General features: G+C 41.9%; 2 protein-coding genes across 8 annotated transcripts in view; one reads left to right on the forward strand and one right to left on the reverse strand.

The window, feature by feature from the left end:
- Positions 1-1034: 1034 nt before the first annotated feature.
- Positions 1035-17763, reverse strand: fmc1 (formation of mitochondrial complex V assembly factor 1 homolog). 4 transcript variants are annotated; one of them, XM_040045723.1, is made up of 5 exons: positions 17753-17763; positions 6886-7205; positions 3913-4051; positions 2073-2253; positions 1035-1982 (listed from the first exon to the last, which is right to left on the reverse strand). In XM_040045723.1, exons 2-5 carry the CDS (start codon positions 6961-6963, stop codon positions 1808-1810), a joined length of 573 nt encoding a protein of 190 aa, XP_039901657.1. In that variant the 5' UTR covers positions 6964-7205; positions 17753-17763; the 3' UTR covers positions 1035-1807. The 4 variants fall into 4 exon arrangements, with proteins under 4 accessions (XP_039901657.1, XP_039901659.1, XP_039901660.1 ...); XM_040045725.1 differs by lacking the exons at positions 1035-1982; positions 2073-2253; positions 3913-4051; positions 6886-7205 and adding exons at positions 8419-9706; positions 10699-10834; positions 12393-12395 and having other exon boundaries at positions 17753-17757; XM_040045726.1 differs by lacking the exons at positions 1035-1982; positions 2073-2253; positions 3913-4051; positions 6886-7205 and adding exons at positions 8419-9706; positions 10699-10834 and having other exon boundaries at positions 17753-17757.
- LOC120742428 (glutamate receptor ionotropic, NMDA 2B) overlaps positions 11989-18156 on the forward strand; it is a 140310-nt gene continuing 134142 nt past the window's right edge. Inside the window, exons 1-2 of one of the 4 annotated variants that reach the window (XM_040045718.1) lie at positions 11989-13034; positions 14515-14941. The gene's annotated coding sequence lies outside the window, so the exon portion shown is untranslated. The remainder of the gene's footprint in view (positions 13035-14514; positions 14942-18156) is intronic. The other 3 variants (XM_040045720.1, XM_040045721.1, XM_040045719.1) reach the window with 3 other exon arrangements.

Here is an 18156-nt window from a genome sequence, read left to right on the forward strand (position 1 = left end):
ATCTTAATAAGTAATGATTGCATTATCATGCACTGCAATAAAACAACATATTTACTACACACAAATGCTTTCAGGACCAATGCATAATCACAGAGTTTAGATCGACACCAGTGGCTATGTATCTAGGTTTCACTCACAGAGACTGAACATTAATTCTACTTTATGGCTCAACTCCTGTTTTTTCCAGTTCCTTACTCAGGAAAAGGATGTGTGGTTTTTACTACCATGTACGTTAAATAATGCTATACATTTCTTTGTAGTCATCGCTAAGTTGTAAACTAGCATGAACGTGTGGAGCATGTGTACTCATGGAGACGGGGGCGCTACTGAGACTTTATATACCTTCAAGGACAAACACAGAAATCCAAAAGGAAACGACGAGACTGATTTGTTTGGATTTAGATTTGATCATCCAGTCTTATGCCTATAAAAAAATCCCAGTAACTTTCCAATTTATTTAACAGTAATTTCTTTTAGATCTACACTCACTGCTACGCCCGACTACCAGCTTAGATTTCCTTTTGCACTCAATTGATTAAACGAGGCGCTGGAAATGTTCCTCTGAGATTTTGGTCCATAATGACACGACAGCATCACACAGCTGCTGCAGATTTGCTGGCCTGACATCCATGATGTGAATCTTTTGTTCTACCGCATCCCAAAGACTGTTGGATTGACATCTGATGATGGTGGAGGCCAATGGGGATGCACAATTCTACTAAGGTTGCTCCCATGTGATTGGCTGATTAGATATTTGCACCAGCAATCTGTTGAACAGATCTGATAAAGTGGACGGTGAGTGTACCCTCCCCATCTTGGAGAAAATGTTTGTTGATCATTAGGGAAATTTTGTAAAGAAAAACACTTCGGTTTTCTGTTTTCTGTCTATTTTCAATGTGCTTAATGACTTTTAATGCAATATCTGTGTAGAGACACAGAGGCCCATTTTCAGCAGCCATCATCATCATCAGAACTCCTCTTTGATTAGAGAATCGATGAAGATCAATAAAGTTGTTTTGGATTCATCTGTTTAAAAAAAAAAAAAAAAAATCACTTAATGAAACTGTCCAGCTGAGGACTTTGGAGGCATCTGTTTGTCAGACTGCAGGCACCGCGGGCCTCTTTCTCAGCTGTTTACCAGAGCCTTCCACTTCTCTTACTGCTCCAGTTAAACCCACATTGCTCTGTTCTGTTAAGGAAGTAGTACACACCTTTTTATGCAATCTTTGGTTTTGTTGGTTTCCTGCTTGAAGAACCTTTTTTAAAAGAAACGAGCACTCAAATGCTGTTGATTCTTGAATCAGCACTTGCAATTGAGCTGTGAAACAAAACGAGTTTTTCCTGATTATCACTTAAAGAACAAAATGTGCTAATGGATGGTTGCAGAACACTGACCACCATAGGTCTAGATAGATGTTCCACTGAAAGTCATAAATAATGCACGATTTCATTAATCATTAATTGTCATATAGGACATTTTTGTTTGCTTGCATGGCGCCTTAGATGAATCCAAATCAACCTCAAACATCTGAGCAGCAGTGTGGATGCTGTTTGAACTCATGGAATTTATTTTATATTAAATTGCTGAACATACTTAGCAGAACTCCAAATAGTTGTTCTGAAGCGTTCGGTCACTTTAGGCCAGTTTCATGACTTTAAATTAGAGAAAATGTCATGAAATGAGAAAAAATTACTACTCCACTGAATCCCAAGTTGTCCCTTTTTGTAAACACCCGAACTCAGTTTTAGGGTTACATGACTGTAAGTGAGGAAAATGAATAAAGAATTTATCACGAGATCTGACTGTCTATGGCTCCTCCTGTAGGAACCAAACCTCATTTCTGCGTCCGTAAGGCCTGAGCGGGTCATAGCTACAGCAGAAGTACTGCTTGCGCTGGAAGGGGGCCGTCTCGCCCAGGGTACGTGTCAAACGCAGGGCCTCTGCTCTGTACTCGCTCTCCCCTGCGAAGCCTCCAAACTGCCTGCAAATTGAAAAAGATTTCACTTTCTGTATACACACATCAAATAGTAATAGTAATAATAGTAATAGAACCACTTTAAATGACACATACAGAGCATAGACGGTCATGCCGGGCCTCTCTTCAATCCTGATGGCACTGTCGGTGGGAGTCGGGGGTTCTTGCTGGTAGCTGGTGGGAATGCGGATGGCCACCACCAAGCGGCGAGAGAAAACCCCATCGTTTCGCGGGTACACTGTCATTATGATGGGAGCTGCTGTACCCATGGCCTCACCTTATGATTTAAAGTGTGAGACGGAAAGGGGATTTCAAAAACAGGAGGAACATGGAAGAGACAGCAGAGAAGCGCTCTCCCTGCAGCGGCATTACCCAAATCTAAAGGGCAGGAACTGTGCACTTTTTTGTGGACTATGTAACAAAATTATGCAAATAAATGCCTATTTCACACTGCACTTCTATTTACCTTTTATTTGACTGCTTAACTACAGCAGGGAACCAGAGAACATCTGTATCTGTGAATCACTTAAAGTCAACCCAGTTAAATTCTATGTAAAAATATTGTTTATTTAAGATAAGTTTGGCCCTAAAGTTTGAGCCATGTGTTGATTCCATTATGTTCATTTGTATTGCTTTAGGGTGCTTCAAAGTGCCAACTTTTTTTTTGCTGGATGCATCCAAAGATCCTGAATTGAAATCAACTGCAGAATTTAACAACAGCAATGATAGTGGTAGAAGTATAATTTCCTGTAAAACAAACATATTTTGAGGCAAAGCTGGCACACTTTTTAGATTTTACTTGTAATTCTATTCATGGATTTTTCTTTAAATATCTCAGTGATCATTAAAATTAAAGTTACTGTTGATAATGTTTGAAAGTAACTGCCAAAACAACTGCCTTTTTGATAAAGGTTATAGTTGGAGGTGGATCGGGTGGTCCTGAACCATGAGTTATTCTACTATAGGCTAAGGCTGCTGGAGAACTTCCCATGATGCACTGAGATCTTCTTTTCACTTCTAATGCCTTTACCACTACTGCATGTCATTAACTTCTTGTCTCTTCAAGCTCTCCTTTTATCTCTTCTCTTTCCTCTCACCCCCAGCTGCTTCCCTTCCCTCACTCTGGTTCTGTTGGTGTTCTCTTCCTGTTAAATCAGAGTTTTTCCTTCCCACTGTTGCCAAATGCTTGTGTCTGATTTCTGTTGTTTTCTCAACTCTTTTTCAACTCTTTCATGGCATGCATTTTTAATTTCTCTTTGCTATTTGGGCTGATTGGGACCTAATCAATGTAAAAACAAAGAATTACCTGATTTATTTTTTACTTGATTTTTGTTTCTGAGAAAAATGAGATCCACATATGAGGACATCCGTAATATGATGCCCTCGTAAGTGGATATCAGGCTCTTGTAGAGAAAAATTTAGTATTTTGGTCTAGACAACCCAAAAAGTGATGTCCACATATGTGGACGCCAGGCCCTAGGAGGTTAACATTGTACGGGTTTTACCTTGCAATGTTAGGCCCATTAAGGGGAGCTGAATTATACTATATAAATAAAATTTAGTTGGCTCAAACTTGCATCTGGAGATGCACAGATCTTAAAACAGAAAAAAGTATGATTAATCATATTTTTAGACAACTGAAAAAAAGCAGCTTTTTAAAATATTTTTATTCTTTCATAAATTCCAGGATTGACCACCAACTCAACAAAAAATCATCATGGTCTGTCGCTTATGAAAACTACAACTTGGCAGCAGTGATTAGTCCAGTGAATTTGTGCTTCATGGCTGTTATTTATTGGCACTAAATATTTTTCGGAAGGTGACAGCAAAGCTGAAAGAAAGTATCTGAAGGTCTTGTTGGCTCAAACTTAATTTGGTATTCTCAGCGAACGTGGCACGTGATCCACTTGAAGGATTTATTCTCCACTTGGTTTACCTTGTTCATTGCTTCCACCAGTATACATGAGCAGCTTCCTCATTAGCTCTCCTGTTACTTGGTCAAAGGTTCGCCCCTCAGAGGAAACAGCAGCAAACTTGGCAGCATCATACCGTCGCACCTCAAAGCTGACTCCATCCTAGGGAAGAAAAAGGAAATCGGAGGACGTCTTAAGGCATCGGCAGGCCAGTCACTGCTGCACGAATGCAGACCTCCTGTTCTGTACACACACACACACACACACACGTGCAAACACCACTGTTCTCATCCTGGGGATGGGAGCAGCAGAGGTCAAGCCCAGATATGATTCACCTCTGACACACTGATGCTGACAATCTGCTTCTAAGGACAGAAGCCCTGAACTAGCGAGATTTACACACAGAGAGTTCAGTGTCTGTGTGTGTGAGACCAAAGTGGGCACATACAGATGAAACATATTTATACTGATTTGATTTAATTTCTTCTTCTGCTCTGCAGGGCTCCGTCGGCTTACATAGAATAATGGGGAAGAGACGCACAGTCTTACATAACAGAGCACATGCAAAAAGAAAACACACACACACTGCGCGCTCTCTTTCACAGCGTTAATATGATGCAACAGTTTTACATTAAATATGATTAAGTGGGGTTAATGTGGAGCACGGTCACTCAGCCATGCTGCGGAGCAGGAATTTGGATGGGTTTTGATGGAGTGATGCAGGTTTCAAAAGCAGCTTTTCACTCACTGACACGGTCACACTGTGCACATGCTTCTGCGTTTGTAAGATTAGGTTCGTGCACTGAAATTTAACTGCATTATATCGTTGTCATCCACTTCTTTTGAATAATATGCAGTGACTTCAACCTGCTGGCCTCTGTGAAATATGTCGTTTATTTTGCAGATAAGGTGTTTATCTCAACGTGATAACAGCGACAAAGAAAAGCAACAATGGAAACAGGCTCGGGGCACAGTTTCCACTGCACAGTCTCAGTCCTATGTGGGCTTCTTGAGCATGTTTTCACTACCCTGGAGGGACATTCAAATCTAAAAATATCATGCAAATATCTTCATCTTTCAAATTGAATTAGTGATTCTTTGTCTACTATCAAATCCCCAGATGCTAAAAAACATTTCCTTTTGCTATACCTTTGTAAACAACACCTTTTTATCCTCATAATCTTATTTAAAACCCACAGAGGACCTGAAATCCTCTGGAGTGGCCTTATGAGGACCCTATAGCCATATTTATTCCTCTACACATGCAAGATAATGCTGAGTTACTGTGAAACTTTAACGTGTGACGAGTACCCGGGCTCCTGCATAGTAATTACAGGGTTTTTTGCCCTGTATAGCTTGTCAGTGGGACCGCCATTAATGTTGCATATGGGTGACACACAAAGAAAGCAGAGCCTGACTTCAGTTAAGTAGTGCAATTAATTTGTCTGTCATGCATCTCTTTTTGTGTGCATGTGTGTGTTTACCGGCTGTCTGATGCCAGCTTATACAGTGATAATTATTCAGCGCCTGAACCGAGCACACTGAAGTTATTATCAGCACTGACTGCTAAAGTGCCCGTCAGTTCATCTTATTTTGAAACAATACTCTATGTTCTGCTGTGTGTGTGCACACGCTTGTCTGTATTCTGTGTCAGAATTAATTAAGCGTGTTGGGTGTCAGAGTCACACAGGTGCTCCACAGATCATGTGACAAGCTCTGATTTCAGCACCTGCTTTTTAAACATCAATCAAGTACAGAGATTTAATGAGCCTCCAGATTGTTTTCTAAGTGTAGTGATACACTGAACATTGGACAGTTAATACAAATGATCACTCACTAGCAAGAATCCTGTATTTCTGACAGGTCTCCATTAAAATAAGGTTGTAATTCAAGATTAAATGTTAGTGGAAGTGCTTCCAATCTAAAAAAACAAAACAAAAACCTGTTATGTGTGCACATACTGCTGGCTTCAACTGTCTGTTTTTGAGTTTCTGATTCTGACAACAGATGTAAAGTATGCTGTCAGAACAGATCTGACTCTGCTTGTGTCCGTTTGGGTCATTTAATTCCCTGCCCGTCTGGTCAGTTGGGCTGGAAATCCTGTTTGTCCGCCTGCCTTTGTCTTTCTCCTAAAAGTTAGCTGCTATTTAGGAGATGAACAGACAAAGATACTTTTAAAACATGCGCGTCAAGACCAATAGTAGATGACTGCATGCACATTTATAGCGGTGGGCACACAGAGCCTGAGAGAATAACCTTGAAACAGCCGCGAGGCCTTAGTTATTAACACATCAGTGAGTTTGCGGTTATTTTTCCACGGTGTGGTTACAGTAAACATAAGAAAAACAAACACATTATGCATGGTGGAGCTGAGTCTTTGTTACTCTCCTCAGCAGCAGGGGTGGCTGGTGTATCAGAGCACCTACAATCCGTATCAGAGTTCATACAGGTCTGATCAGCATCCTCTTCCACCCCAGCGACAGTTACTGTGTCTTTACACACACACGCGGGCGCATCCAGAGTGCCATAATGGAAAGAAACAGTGAGCCACACCGAACACGAACCCTCAGTCTTTCCGATTTTAGTCCCCTGTGAATGGTCTTGTTTTAAGATTATGCGTCACCATCTTCAATTATTTCTGCCTTGTTGGTTGAAGGAGAACCTGGGGCTGGTTTACACTTTACCCCCCACGCTGTGGATCAGCATGCATCCTCATAGGTCACTGTCAGGCTGTTTGGCCTGCAGCAGCAGGCTAATCACCGTGGTAATTTTAAACGAAAGTCTAATAACACGACCTGCACAGAATTAAGTAAAAGGTGAAATATTCATGGAACCAGAGGGGGGATACTCGCACTTTTATAATCTGACAGAATCGCTGTGCGTAATCGTAACTGCACACGCGCGTAAAGCCAAGGATAAAGACTCAGAAGAAGGAAATCGCAGGAGCAAAGCATGTGAGAACGAGAAAGCTTTGTCTGAGCATACACACTGCTTACCTTCGTCTCGCTGCTGAGCAGCTTATATTCCGTCTCCTCGGTGTTTCCGAAGAGTGAATTCTTAAACATGCCAAACATGTCGCTTCGGCCAAGTCACCTCTCCTCTCTCCGCTCCTTTAGTTCTGTTTCTCCTCCCTCTCGCCTTTCTGTTTGTTGCAAACAGCTTGCTCTCTAGTATGGCGGGTTTTTTTTTAAATGTCGTCCCCCAACTCCTGGAAAAATCTTGAACTGCAAGAGGTAACTCACAGCAATATCCAGATGCTCCTCTCCTCCAGCGAAGAGCGCGCACTACGCTCCAGCGAGCACAGACTCACAAATGACTCTTTCTTTCTTTCTTTTTTCGGAGGCAGAAGTTGGAGATGCTTCCTCCTTTTCCAAACCAAGGAATGATAAAAGAAAAAAAAAATCATCCTCCGCTCTGAGTAGTTGACTGTCCCCGCCCTCTTCTCTCTCTCTCTCTCTCACAGGTTTTCCTCTTACGAGCTTGACGCTCACTTGTATCACCGCCAGTTTTCATTTACCATCGTTAACTTCATTTAATTGGAGAATCAATTTATCAACATGTCACCAATTTTCTACCACTTATTACTCCACGAACTACCAGGTTGCCCCCGCATACATACAATCATGCATTTAATTGCATAACCGTGAGATGCTGCATTATTATTAACGCCACCTCCTCAAACTCTCACCACGGAAAAGCAGAATGACCTGCAGTGCCAGGGTCTCCCTCATTCTGTCTGTTCCAGGACGCCTGAAACTGTGGGGGGCTTTCTGTGCAGTATAATTTTTGACACAAGCCTTTGGTTTGTCAGTACGCATTGGACCTTGGTTGCTGGGCTGTGCGCGTGGGTTAGTTCGGGGCAGCACTCGAGTGCACGTCTTACTCCGTGTGTCAACTGTGAGTTTGAGCTTTGCTTTAGGGTTTGTCTATTTAAATTCAGACTGAAGGCAATGTTAGTCACGACTGCAGAGTAAGGGAAACAGGAAGGATAGGATTTATGAAAAAGTGAAATGGATAAAACTAGCCAGAAAAACGACGTACTGTATGAGGGAACTGTTGACAGAGGGGCAAAGATCCGATGTCTCCCGGTTTGTGGACCTAAATTAATGGGAGAGTCCATGGGATGTCTTGTGTAGGCCTATTTAACTCATTATTCTCTTTCTGACAGTTTCAAAGAGCTCTTAATTTAACTTGAAGGTCAACCTGCTTATTTTCAGCTCCACGTTTTTATTCTGGGACTCCAAACAGTAGCTTAATATGATGCACAGTTCATATCATTATCTTATACTAGGCCTCGGTCAATGCCCTCAGTAAAAAACATTTGGCTCATAGATATTACTGACTTTAATATTAGAACATTGAGTACCTTGCAGGGCCAAATTTCAGTTTAGTTTTTGTGTAATTTGGCATACGCCAGCTTTGTCATTCAGTAAGCCTGGAGAACTATTTCTGAGAACTACTTAAAAAATGACAAGAAAACTGCAAGTGTTCATGCTGTCTTGAAGAATAAAGGTCATACCAGATATTTCTGTTGTATATACTGTATTTCTATGTGTTTGCACTTGCTTCAATAAATTACTACTCCCATTTCCCTAGAAAAATAAAGGGTGACTAAAGACTTTTGCACTGTTGGATGCACTGCCACCACCTTTTATTGAAATGAGGGCTCAGCCATCTTCACCATGCCTACATGCACTGATATGCTGCCATGTGACAGCCTGATTAGATATTTGCATTAACATCCAGGTCAACAAGTGTACCTAATGAAGTGTCCATTAGTGCCCATATGAGAAAAAATAAGGAAAAGTGTTATAGGGGCACTTTCATTGGCTATAAGGCAGTGATTAGGAGTTTTGAGTCTCTTAAAGATTTTTTTTTTTTAAATCTGCAACATTCAGGATTCACTGCACACCTCGAAACCACCTAAGGCTGAGCCATTGTTTCAAAAAGAGGGGAGAGGTGAGTTACTGGTTAAAAAAAAAAAAAAAAAGTACACAATATGCACTCAGATTAAAACTAAAAAAACTACACATTTATGTTACTTGTAAAATAACACACAGTGAGTAAAATAAGTCTTAGCAAAGTCTGTCCACTGTAAGCTTCATCAGCGTGCCATATTTTACAGTGTGTGCTAAATATCCTAGCTGATCAGCTTCTGATGAAGTGTATTTACCGGCTCCTTAAGTACATGAAATCAAAATAAAGGACTTATTTAACTAACAGCTTAAATAACACAACGTGTTTGATGAGGTTTTATATTGTATAAACATCCTTCCAGAAAAAGTGTCAAAATGATTCCTGTTTTAATAGAAATAACTCAAAAATAAAAATGTACTTACATTTATTTTTAATCATTGCATTTAAACACACACAGAGCTGTGGATTAGTAGTGGGGGCGATATATTAAATCAGATTTTAACCGCAGCTTACATTTTCACAGTACACTGATTTTTTTCTACCTTTTGAACACAGGTAAAATAATCTCTCAGAAAGCTCACATAACATAACGTAACTCCCAACCTGTCAAAGAGTTTGATTTACATGAGCTCGACTGTCCAGATGAGTCAAACACACACGACTCTTAAGATTTTAAAGACTGTTTGTCCAGTGTCCTCACTTCTCCCAGCCTTTGCCTCCGGGCTGGGTGGGCAACCTGAGCCCCACGAGACCAGCCACCTCTTCTGGGCTGCGCTCTCCCTTGCCATGGTAAAGATTGTGCAGGACCAGGTGGTTTCTAGTGGAAGCTAGTAAACACAGGTATGTGTGTGAGGCATGGTGCGCTTCCTGCTTGGCACGGCAGTACCTTTCTCCAGTCACCTGTGAAAGGTTGAATATAAAAGAAACAAATGGATGATAAACAATAACATAATAAGAGTCTGAGACAGAAACTGTTCGTCTAGTGTTGTTTACAAAAAAAAAAAAGTTACCATAAAGAAAATACAGATGAATAAAGTAGAAGGTACCCTGGAATCAGCATAGAAAATAGCCGCTTTATGATAAACAGGTATGCTTTCATCAGTCTGTGTGTGTGTCCCACCCCCTTTCAGGATTTCTAACAGCTGCATGGACAATATGCATTTAGTTTAGTCCCCACAGACCAGCAGCTATACATTATAAAGCCTTGGGATGCCTTTAAAGGACGATAAATGCGAAACGACATACAAGCGTTCCTCCCAGCTGTTTTGCTTCAGTGACTGCAGATTCAAGCCCCATGTTAAGCCACACTCTCCCAACCATTAATAATACACAGTGTATGTCTGTACGGCTAAATATAGATAGAGAATCGCTTAGATGGAGATAACGTCGTCTGGACTGACTGCTTTAATGAAGCGAGTAGTTTCAGCAGCTTTGGTTCCAATTAACTTAAATGCAAAAGTATATGAATATCAGTAGATATACATTTGGTTTAAAAAAAAATCCCCACAAATATATTTAACTTGGAGTTTTCCATGGAGTGAAAAACACTAACAATTTGAATCAACGACGATTTTGATGATTTTAAACGCGACACCTTAGGCTAATTAGCTGCTAGCTAACGTTTGCGTGCCCTTCTGCTTCAGTCACCTTGCTTACAGCTTTTAAGCACGTGTCAAGTAGACAACAACCACTTTTCAGCATCACGTTAGGCAACAGGTCCGTTAGCACTGCTGTAAACTGCTTACATATGTCCTCTTAACGCCAATAAAACGAAACGGAACGTTTTCATTCAATAGTTATCAGGCTAGCCAACGACTGCCATGCGAGCCCAGTGCAGCAGTAGTTAGCAACTGAGCTAACATCAGGCTTTGCGCACTTACTGGTATGCTTACCTTATTCTTGCGAAACTGGTCCATAACATAGTTGTAAGCTAGTGACTTTTTGTAACTCGGTCCTTGAATTGCACGCAGTTCTTTCAGGATTCCGCGACACACTCGCAGCGGCGATGACAGCGCTGCCATCTTTGACCTGTGTTGTGATTGTAGCGGAGTGGAGCCAGGCATGCTAAATCACACACCGCACAGTCGACCTGTTACATATCGACCACAAGGCGGCGATATAGTTACACCTAAGTCCTCCTAAGTTGACTGCGTGGTCGTTTCCTCCTTGCCACTGGTTGTTACCCTGCAACAGCTTAAGGTAACTTGGACTGAATTTAAAACACGCACGTTGGTAATGTCGCCTTGCTATGAGAAAATACATATGTAGGTATGGAGAGACGAGCTTATGTCCGGCACTGCTCGGTGTTTTCTTTATGAACCTTGGAGGATAAATACAACTTTAGCTCTTTATTGTCACACTGTGTACAATAATATAACGAAAATTGTCCCACATCGGTGCTTAAAGAAAAAGCAAGCATTAATCATAATAAATAACAGAAATGAGATATACAGCATATGCACAGATAAAAAAAAGAGACCAGGTCAGGTATCTGCATTGGTTAGGGCTATTGCTCTGTTGTATATAGTGAAAACATAGAGTTCACTGTGTTTTATTGTATTTCCACAGATACCTGAAACTCTGTAAATGGTCATCACAGATCTGATCTTGACATGTCCATCTAAGTCTGGCCTATTGACAGAAAAACCTCTGGCACATTTTGAACCTGTTTCACATGCATTCCACCTCCAGCTTCATTGCAAGGTAATTATTCACCTATAATTTGGTAATATGGACCAGAAGGCTTTTGATGTTTTTGTCCACCATCGGTTTATAACGGTGCTTCATCATGCAGGAATCCTTTCAGAGAAAAGCAAATTTGATCTGTAAGACTGAGCACTGAACTGTTCTGTAAGTGGATTACAGTAATGCCGTGCCGTTGGGAGGCACGCTGCAAAACTGAGGCAGAGAGCGTGTCCTCACAGGTTCTGACATCAAAGGTTTGGATGACCTGAAGTCAGGTCACGGGTGCTGCACGTTCCCATGGCGCTCCCAGTGCTTCCAGTTTACTTGCTCGTGTATTGATGATTAACTCTAGGGGGAGCCAGTCTCTTATCAGTTTCACACACCGGTTTGGTTCCTCGACATTTGTTGGAAGGCACCCCCTCTCCTCCTCCTCCACCTCCTCATGTCTCTCTCCCCTCTCTCTCTCTCTCACTCTCACACTCTTTCAATGAATACTAATGCAGTGAGTGGGCCCACCTCCCATCCTCCCATCTTTTTCGCAGGAATGGGCGGGAGAGGGGAGACAGAGCAATTCCAGCTCAGTATTCTTCCTCATGAGGTAGGCAGTGCTTGACTAGCAGCAACCCCAATGCCTTTTTTTTCCTCCCGCTGAGCAATATTGGTGATACTGTGCGTTGCCACTGCAACAATGTCTAACCTGTGTGAGTGGCGTGTGATTTCTGACCAGAGTTGAGAGAAAGAAGGACGTCTGTGCCTGCTGCTTTTTTTCTTTTTCTATTACCCCCTCCTTTTTTTTTGTCATCTGGATGGGAAGTCTTTTTTGGGAGGAGAGAAAGAAGAAAGCAGAAGGCAGCCGGGGAAGGGGAACAACTGGCAACAGCCAATCCCCCCTTCCACACACAGACTGGAGACAACGGAGGCCACTGGAGTATTTGCTTTTATCTTTCGTTTTTTGTTCTTTTTTTTCCTCATCGCGCTGCTGGGAGGTGCTTTGCCTTTCCATTTGCTCGCTCTCTCGGTCCTCTGTCTTCTTATCTATTTCGCCATTTACCTGGTCAACAATTTCTTCTGTTTATGAGCGAGACAAGGAGGGAGAGAGAGGTAGAGGGACAGAGAAAAAGAGGACGGGGATTTTTTTTTTTTTGGCCCCTTTTATCCTCTTTTTTTCCCCCCTCCTCCCCTTCATTCATTCTTTCCTGCTTTCCTCTCCATTCGTATCACTTCCAGCCTTTCTATCCCTGTGCAGCCCACGCTCTCTCCTTCCTCAACCTCCCCCCTTTTTCCTCCCCCCCCCCAACCCCACCACTCCAGTCACTGTCCACCCGTAACTTTGGCTACTTTTTGACTCCACCTGTTCTTTTTTTAAATATTTTTTTATTTCTTCGCTTTAAACAGCTCCAGTAGAGTCATTTTAATTGGCTTGCTTGTATTTTCTATTTATGCCTTTTTCACTTTTGTACCTTTTTCCTATTTTCCCCCCTTCTCTTTTTTCCTCCCACCATCCTATGCATCTTTTTTGGCCGATTCTTAATTCTAACCATAGGTAGGTCTACTTAGTGTTTAGTGTCTGTCTCAAAGTCTTTTGTTCCTTTTTTCCTTCCGTGTGTGCGAGGTGTTTTGTGTATGGGTGCACACCTGACATGCACACACATGCACGCACGTACACACACACGCTCGCTGGCCTCCGATCTAGCTTGGGCACGGCTCCCCTCCCATCCAGCTCTCAGCTGATTCTTGCCTCATGCCATGTCCTCTCTACGTCACCCCTCCACCCTACCCACCCACCCCCACCTCACTTCCATCTGTGTTTTCAGACCTGGTTTTTTTTTGTGTGTGCGAGTGTGTTCTTCTCAATCAGGACCACAGTGACTCATCAAGCAAGCACCTTCTCCGGTCGTCATCACGGACACGCGTCTTGATCGTCTTGTCATTTTCATGTTGTTGCACAAAAAGTCTGTTCTTCCATTAAAACATCTGAAGTGCCCCCCCCCCCCTCCCCTTCCCTTTTTAATCCACACACACGTACACAACGTCCTTCCTCACACCCTCACGTGATTGTTCATTTATTAATTTTTTTAGCAGTCGTGCACATTGACAGACACCCAAACTCCACATCTGTTCATTAGAGGAAATGCCCGCTGGCAAACCAAGTTTTTGCTGGCTTCATGTGTATCAGGTGAAGGTCAAACTGAGCAAAAGGTCCGATTCAAGAGCGGCAGACGCACTGTTTGTGTCAAAGTACAATTCAAAGTCCATTCTGTCGGGGTGTCATCTGTGCTTATCCGGTGCTCTGCCTCCTTTTTTTTTTGCTGCCCTCTTTTCCTCTCTCTCCTCCCTCTCTCTCTCTCTCTGTCTCATATCTTTCTGAACTGACTCTCATTTCTGCAGACAGACACACACAAGCACTCAAAGAGAATGGACTAAAAAATCAAAAAGCCTGGCTTTATCATCCAGAGGACTTTTTTCCCTTTTTTTTTCTCCGCCATAATTTTCACTTTTTTCCACTCACCTGGCTTCATTCACCTCTCCGTACATCCTTTTTTCCCCCTCTCCATCACCCCCACCCTCTCTGACTCCATCCACTTATTTATTCGTACGTTGTTCTGTTGTTGCTGTTTTTTCATTTGCCGTGTAAAGAAAAATAAGATGTATATACATATATATATGTATTCATGTCCTGCCACTCACACCTCATTGACTTGCTTGCATCAGACTTGCTAGATATTTTGCATTGGGACTGTTTTAACTGTTCACATTTACTGAAATAGAAAAAGCAGATTTTCCAGAAGTGATTTCCCCCCCAAAAAATAATAACAGAAGATACGAGGCTTTATTGCACTACGCTGGCTTAAAAGTGACGGAATAATTTGCGTGTGTGTGCCTGTGTGTGCTGTGCAAGCTACAGAGAGAGAGGCACAGAAATAGACAGATGCATAGCAAAGTAAAGAAAATCACATAACTCATTTCTTTGTCCATCTTCTTCTTCCTTTTTTTGTTTGGTATTTCCATTTTTTGTGCTGAAGGAGATTTAATGGCGCTCCTCTTCATTACACGAAGATGATGGGAAGTAGGACTTTCGAGCAACCACGATAAAGGCGTTCTGGATATAGATGTTTTCCTGTGGAATTACCCTTTAAATCCTGGATTAGATTCCAAACGACTAAAACAAAATAATTAACAATTATCCAAAAAAAACAACCCAATACAAACAAAAAAACTGGTCTAAATTCTGGACTTTTTTTTGACCTTTTTCTCTCTTTTTTTTAAATGGACTGAAGCTGATTTCAATATTTCTTTTTCAACTATTGAATCCTAATGGGATTTCACTATCGCGGATTAAAGACTCAAGCGACGTCTTTGTCAATTAGCTGATGTAATAGCCTTGATTCTCACAATTTCTCCATCCTTCCAAATCGCATTTAACATTTCTCAGTGTTAAGGGTTAAATAGGTGAGTACGGACCCTTGAATCCACCCATGCTCTTGCCTTTGCATGTCTTGGATGATTATGAATGGATGTAGATATTCATATATATATATATATATATTTTTTTTTTGTGAGTGACCCACTGTTTTGCGTGTGTGTGTGTGTGTGAGGGTGTGCAGACTCGTCCGGGATGTGTATGTACAGTAATAAGGGTGAGGTAGAATTTAAAAGGATACAGGCGGATTACCAGAGCTCAGTCATTTTCCTCACACTTCACCACCGTTTATCCTTTGTAGTATTTTCCCCTTTTCCAGTTAAAGTCTGGTTAAAAAAAAAAAATTCTCATGTAAAATATAAATCTCCTTGATGCAGAGTGTGGGATGATGTAAAAACAACAAAAAGAAAAACTTTACATGCTGAAATAACATCCCATCTTTCACCTTGGGTTTTGCACCTCCACTCTTCTTTCTGCTCTACCAAATCTGTTCAGTGCTGCTCCACGCTCTTCTTTAAAACAGCGTGCGTTAGTGTGAGAGGAATATATACGTAGATCAATAAAGTAATCTACCTGAAGAGATGGACTGCGCTGTGCTTTTCTTGGTGAATTTTTTAAAATTTTATCTTCTGTTACTCCAATAAAATGCTTTGTGGTGGGAGAATGACTAAATCTTATCTTGCGGTTGACAGTGGCCGGAATAAAATTTGACTGTGTGTCTGCAGCAAAATGCACTTTCACATCGACTCTCTCCCTCACACAATCACACACACACACACACACACACACACACACACACACACACACACACACACACACACACACACACACACACACACACACACATGCAGACTTTGTCCATCTGTCCATCGTCAGTGCAATCCTATCTGACCCCTTTTCTCTCGTGAACTTTCCTGTCATTTGGCTGTTAGAGGTTTTGTATTAATTCCACATGTGTGCATGTACATGTGTGCACACCTCACAGAGTCAAAGTTAAGGCTTCGTACCTGTGAACCACACCTGGGATCTGCTCTCACAACCCAGGACGATTACCTATTCTGCTTGGTGCTGAAACACATGTGACCTCAGTAGCCGAGCTACAGATGGGCACTTAAGCTCAGGTAGTCTGTCAAAGCTGTCACAGCCACCACGCTGCAAAATGGACGTCTCTGGCGCGAGCTCTGCCTCTGACAAGTGGCTCGCTGCTGTCGTTGCTTTTGCTGTAATGTACCCCGAAACAGTGTTTAGAAACAGGTAGAAGCACACTTTCAGACGCACTGGTGTTGATGTGTGGTTCAGGAAGGCAGTGATGTGAATGTTGTGTACGGTGGTCAAAAACAGCTGATTTGAGCTGTGACTTTGGGAGGGAACGCAGACGTCTACGAGCACAGCTGGATGGTGGATTGAGCAATTGCTTGGAGCACGTTTACAGCTGAGCATCCTTTCTATTTAAATATGGAGAACTGCTCTTTTTTTCTCCGGATCATTTTCTTACTTTTACGATAGACGTATGCTGTTCCTTCAAATTATTAGATTATGGTTTAAACCTTATTTCTCTTCTGCTCTGCAGTGTATTTTATCCATCTAGATTGTTTTAGGGGGCATTTTCCCAGTTTTGGAGTTATCATAAGCAGCACAAGCCTCCTGTTGTGTCAACAGGAGGCTTTCTTCTGTGTAGTGATAATGCTTGATGGATGTTGACAGCGGAAAGAAAATAGGTCCTACATGAAAGTAACTGAAACCTGCTTTGTTTCCTTCGAGTAGCCAGGTCATGATTAATGTTTAGTCTTTTTAATGTAATTTTTGCAAACTAGCCTCATTATGTTCAAGAGATGGAAAAAAAATCTTACACCAAAACAATGGAGATGAATAAGTAGCATTAAAGGGCAGATGAAAAAGGCATGCATTAGGTTTCGAGGTGACTTGTCCCTTTTAAGGTTCTCTCCTCGTTCATTGTCACCTATTTCGCTCGTTACCTGAACAGGTGTGTCTTAATGGTTGGTGGCTCTAGGACATTTTTCATGCATCCTGTCAAATTTTTGGTGTCTGAAACTGTGCGATGCCACAGGATCTATGTGGGGAAAAAAAGTCTGCAGAACATCTTGAATCAGAGCTTAAGAGATTTCACAGGCAGCGTGTTTGCAGTCATCATTTATAAACAGGCCAGGAGAGGAGACAGCAGGGGCTAAGGAGATTCATAATCCTATCCCCTCTTCCCACTGATTCTCTCTCTCTCTCTCTCTCTCTCCCCCATGTGCTTGCTTAATGAGACAACAATGCAACTCCTGCGTCTGGCTCCGAGCGCCGCATCTGCCTCAACGAAGCCAGCAATAACAGCGTTTAGATACGTTACAATCCAGCTAACTTCCGCATGCATGCCATCTAGGGATTTACAGCATCACGGGGGCACCGCTTGCATGTTACCCTGTGCTTCAGAAGTCACAACCTAAAAATATGCAGAGATGATTTTTGATTTTTGAGTTACAAGCTAAAAAATAATAATAAAAATCTTGGATTCACACGAGTGTGATTCTGCAATACGGCACCTCACCTCATCCATCTTCTGGGTATAAATGAGGGAATCAGTCTGCGGAGCTCCATCTAAAGCTCGTAACACTCTGCGGCGCGTGCGTCTGAATCCCGAGAGCGAGCGGGAAGACTATGTGGGACGACTTAAAAAGCACATCTCAATTTTATTGGCAGTATATTCACTTCAAGGGAGCGGAATATGGGTCATGATCTGATATAAAAAGGCTACTCAATAATTCATCCTCTGATTAAGAGGACTTGTATCGACACAGACGCCGTCCAACGAGAAGGAGAGTGTGTACACAAAGTACACGGAAGAGCATTTAGGCGACTTTGTAGGATTAGTATAAGCTCAGAAACAAGCTATAGTAGAATAAAAAAAAGCCAGAGAGGTTCATGTGTACACCTTCTTTGATGTCTTAATCTGCTATACGTTCTTGCCTTCTGTGGCACGCAGGTGCGCATGCGATGAGTGTGCTTTAACGGCGAGCGTACATGGTGTCAGAGTTTGTGCGAGGCCCATCAATCTATTAAATATGAAAAGTACAATCTGTTACCCCGCAGAGACTGGTTCATTATTCATCAACATATTTCAATTAATCATTTATTTACCTAAAGTATGGTTCGCCCCCCCAACACACACGCATATGCAATTTGGACACTCATATGGACTCCTGATGTATGAGTTATGTATAAGAGGATTAACAGAAGCTGT

Source organism: Simochromis diagramma, unplaced genomic scaffold (assembly GCF_900408965.1).
Source record: "Simochromis diagramma unplaced genomic scaffold, fSimDia1.1 OVJJ01000150.1, whole genome shotgun sequence".
Taxonomy (NCBI): Eukaryota; Metazoa; Chordata; class Actinopteri; order Cichliformes; family Cichlidae; genus Simochromis; species Simochromis diagramma.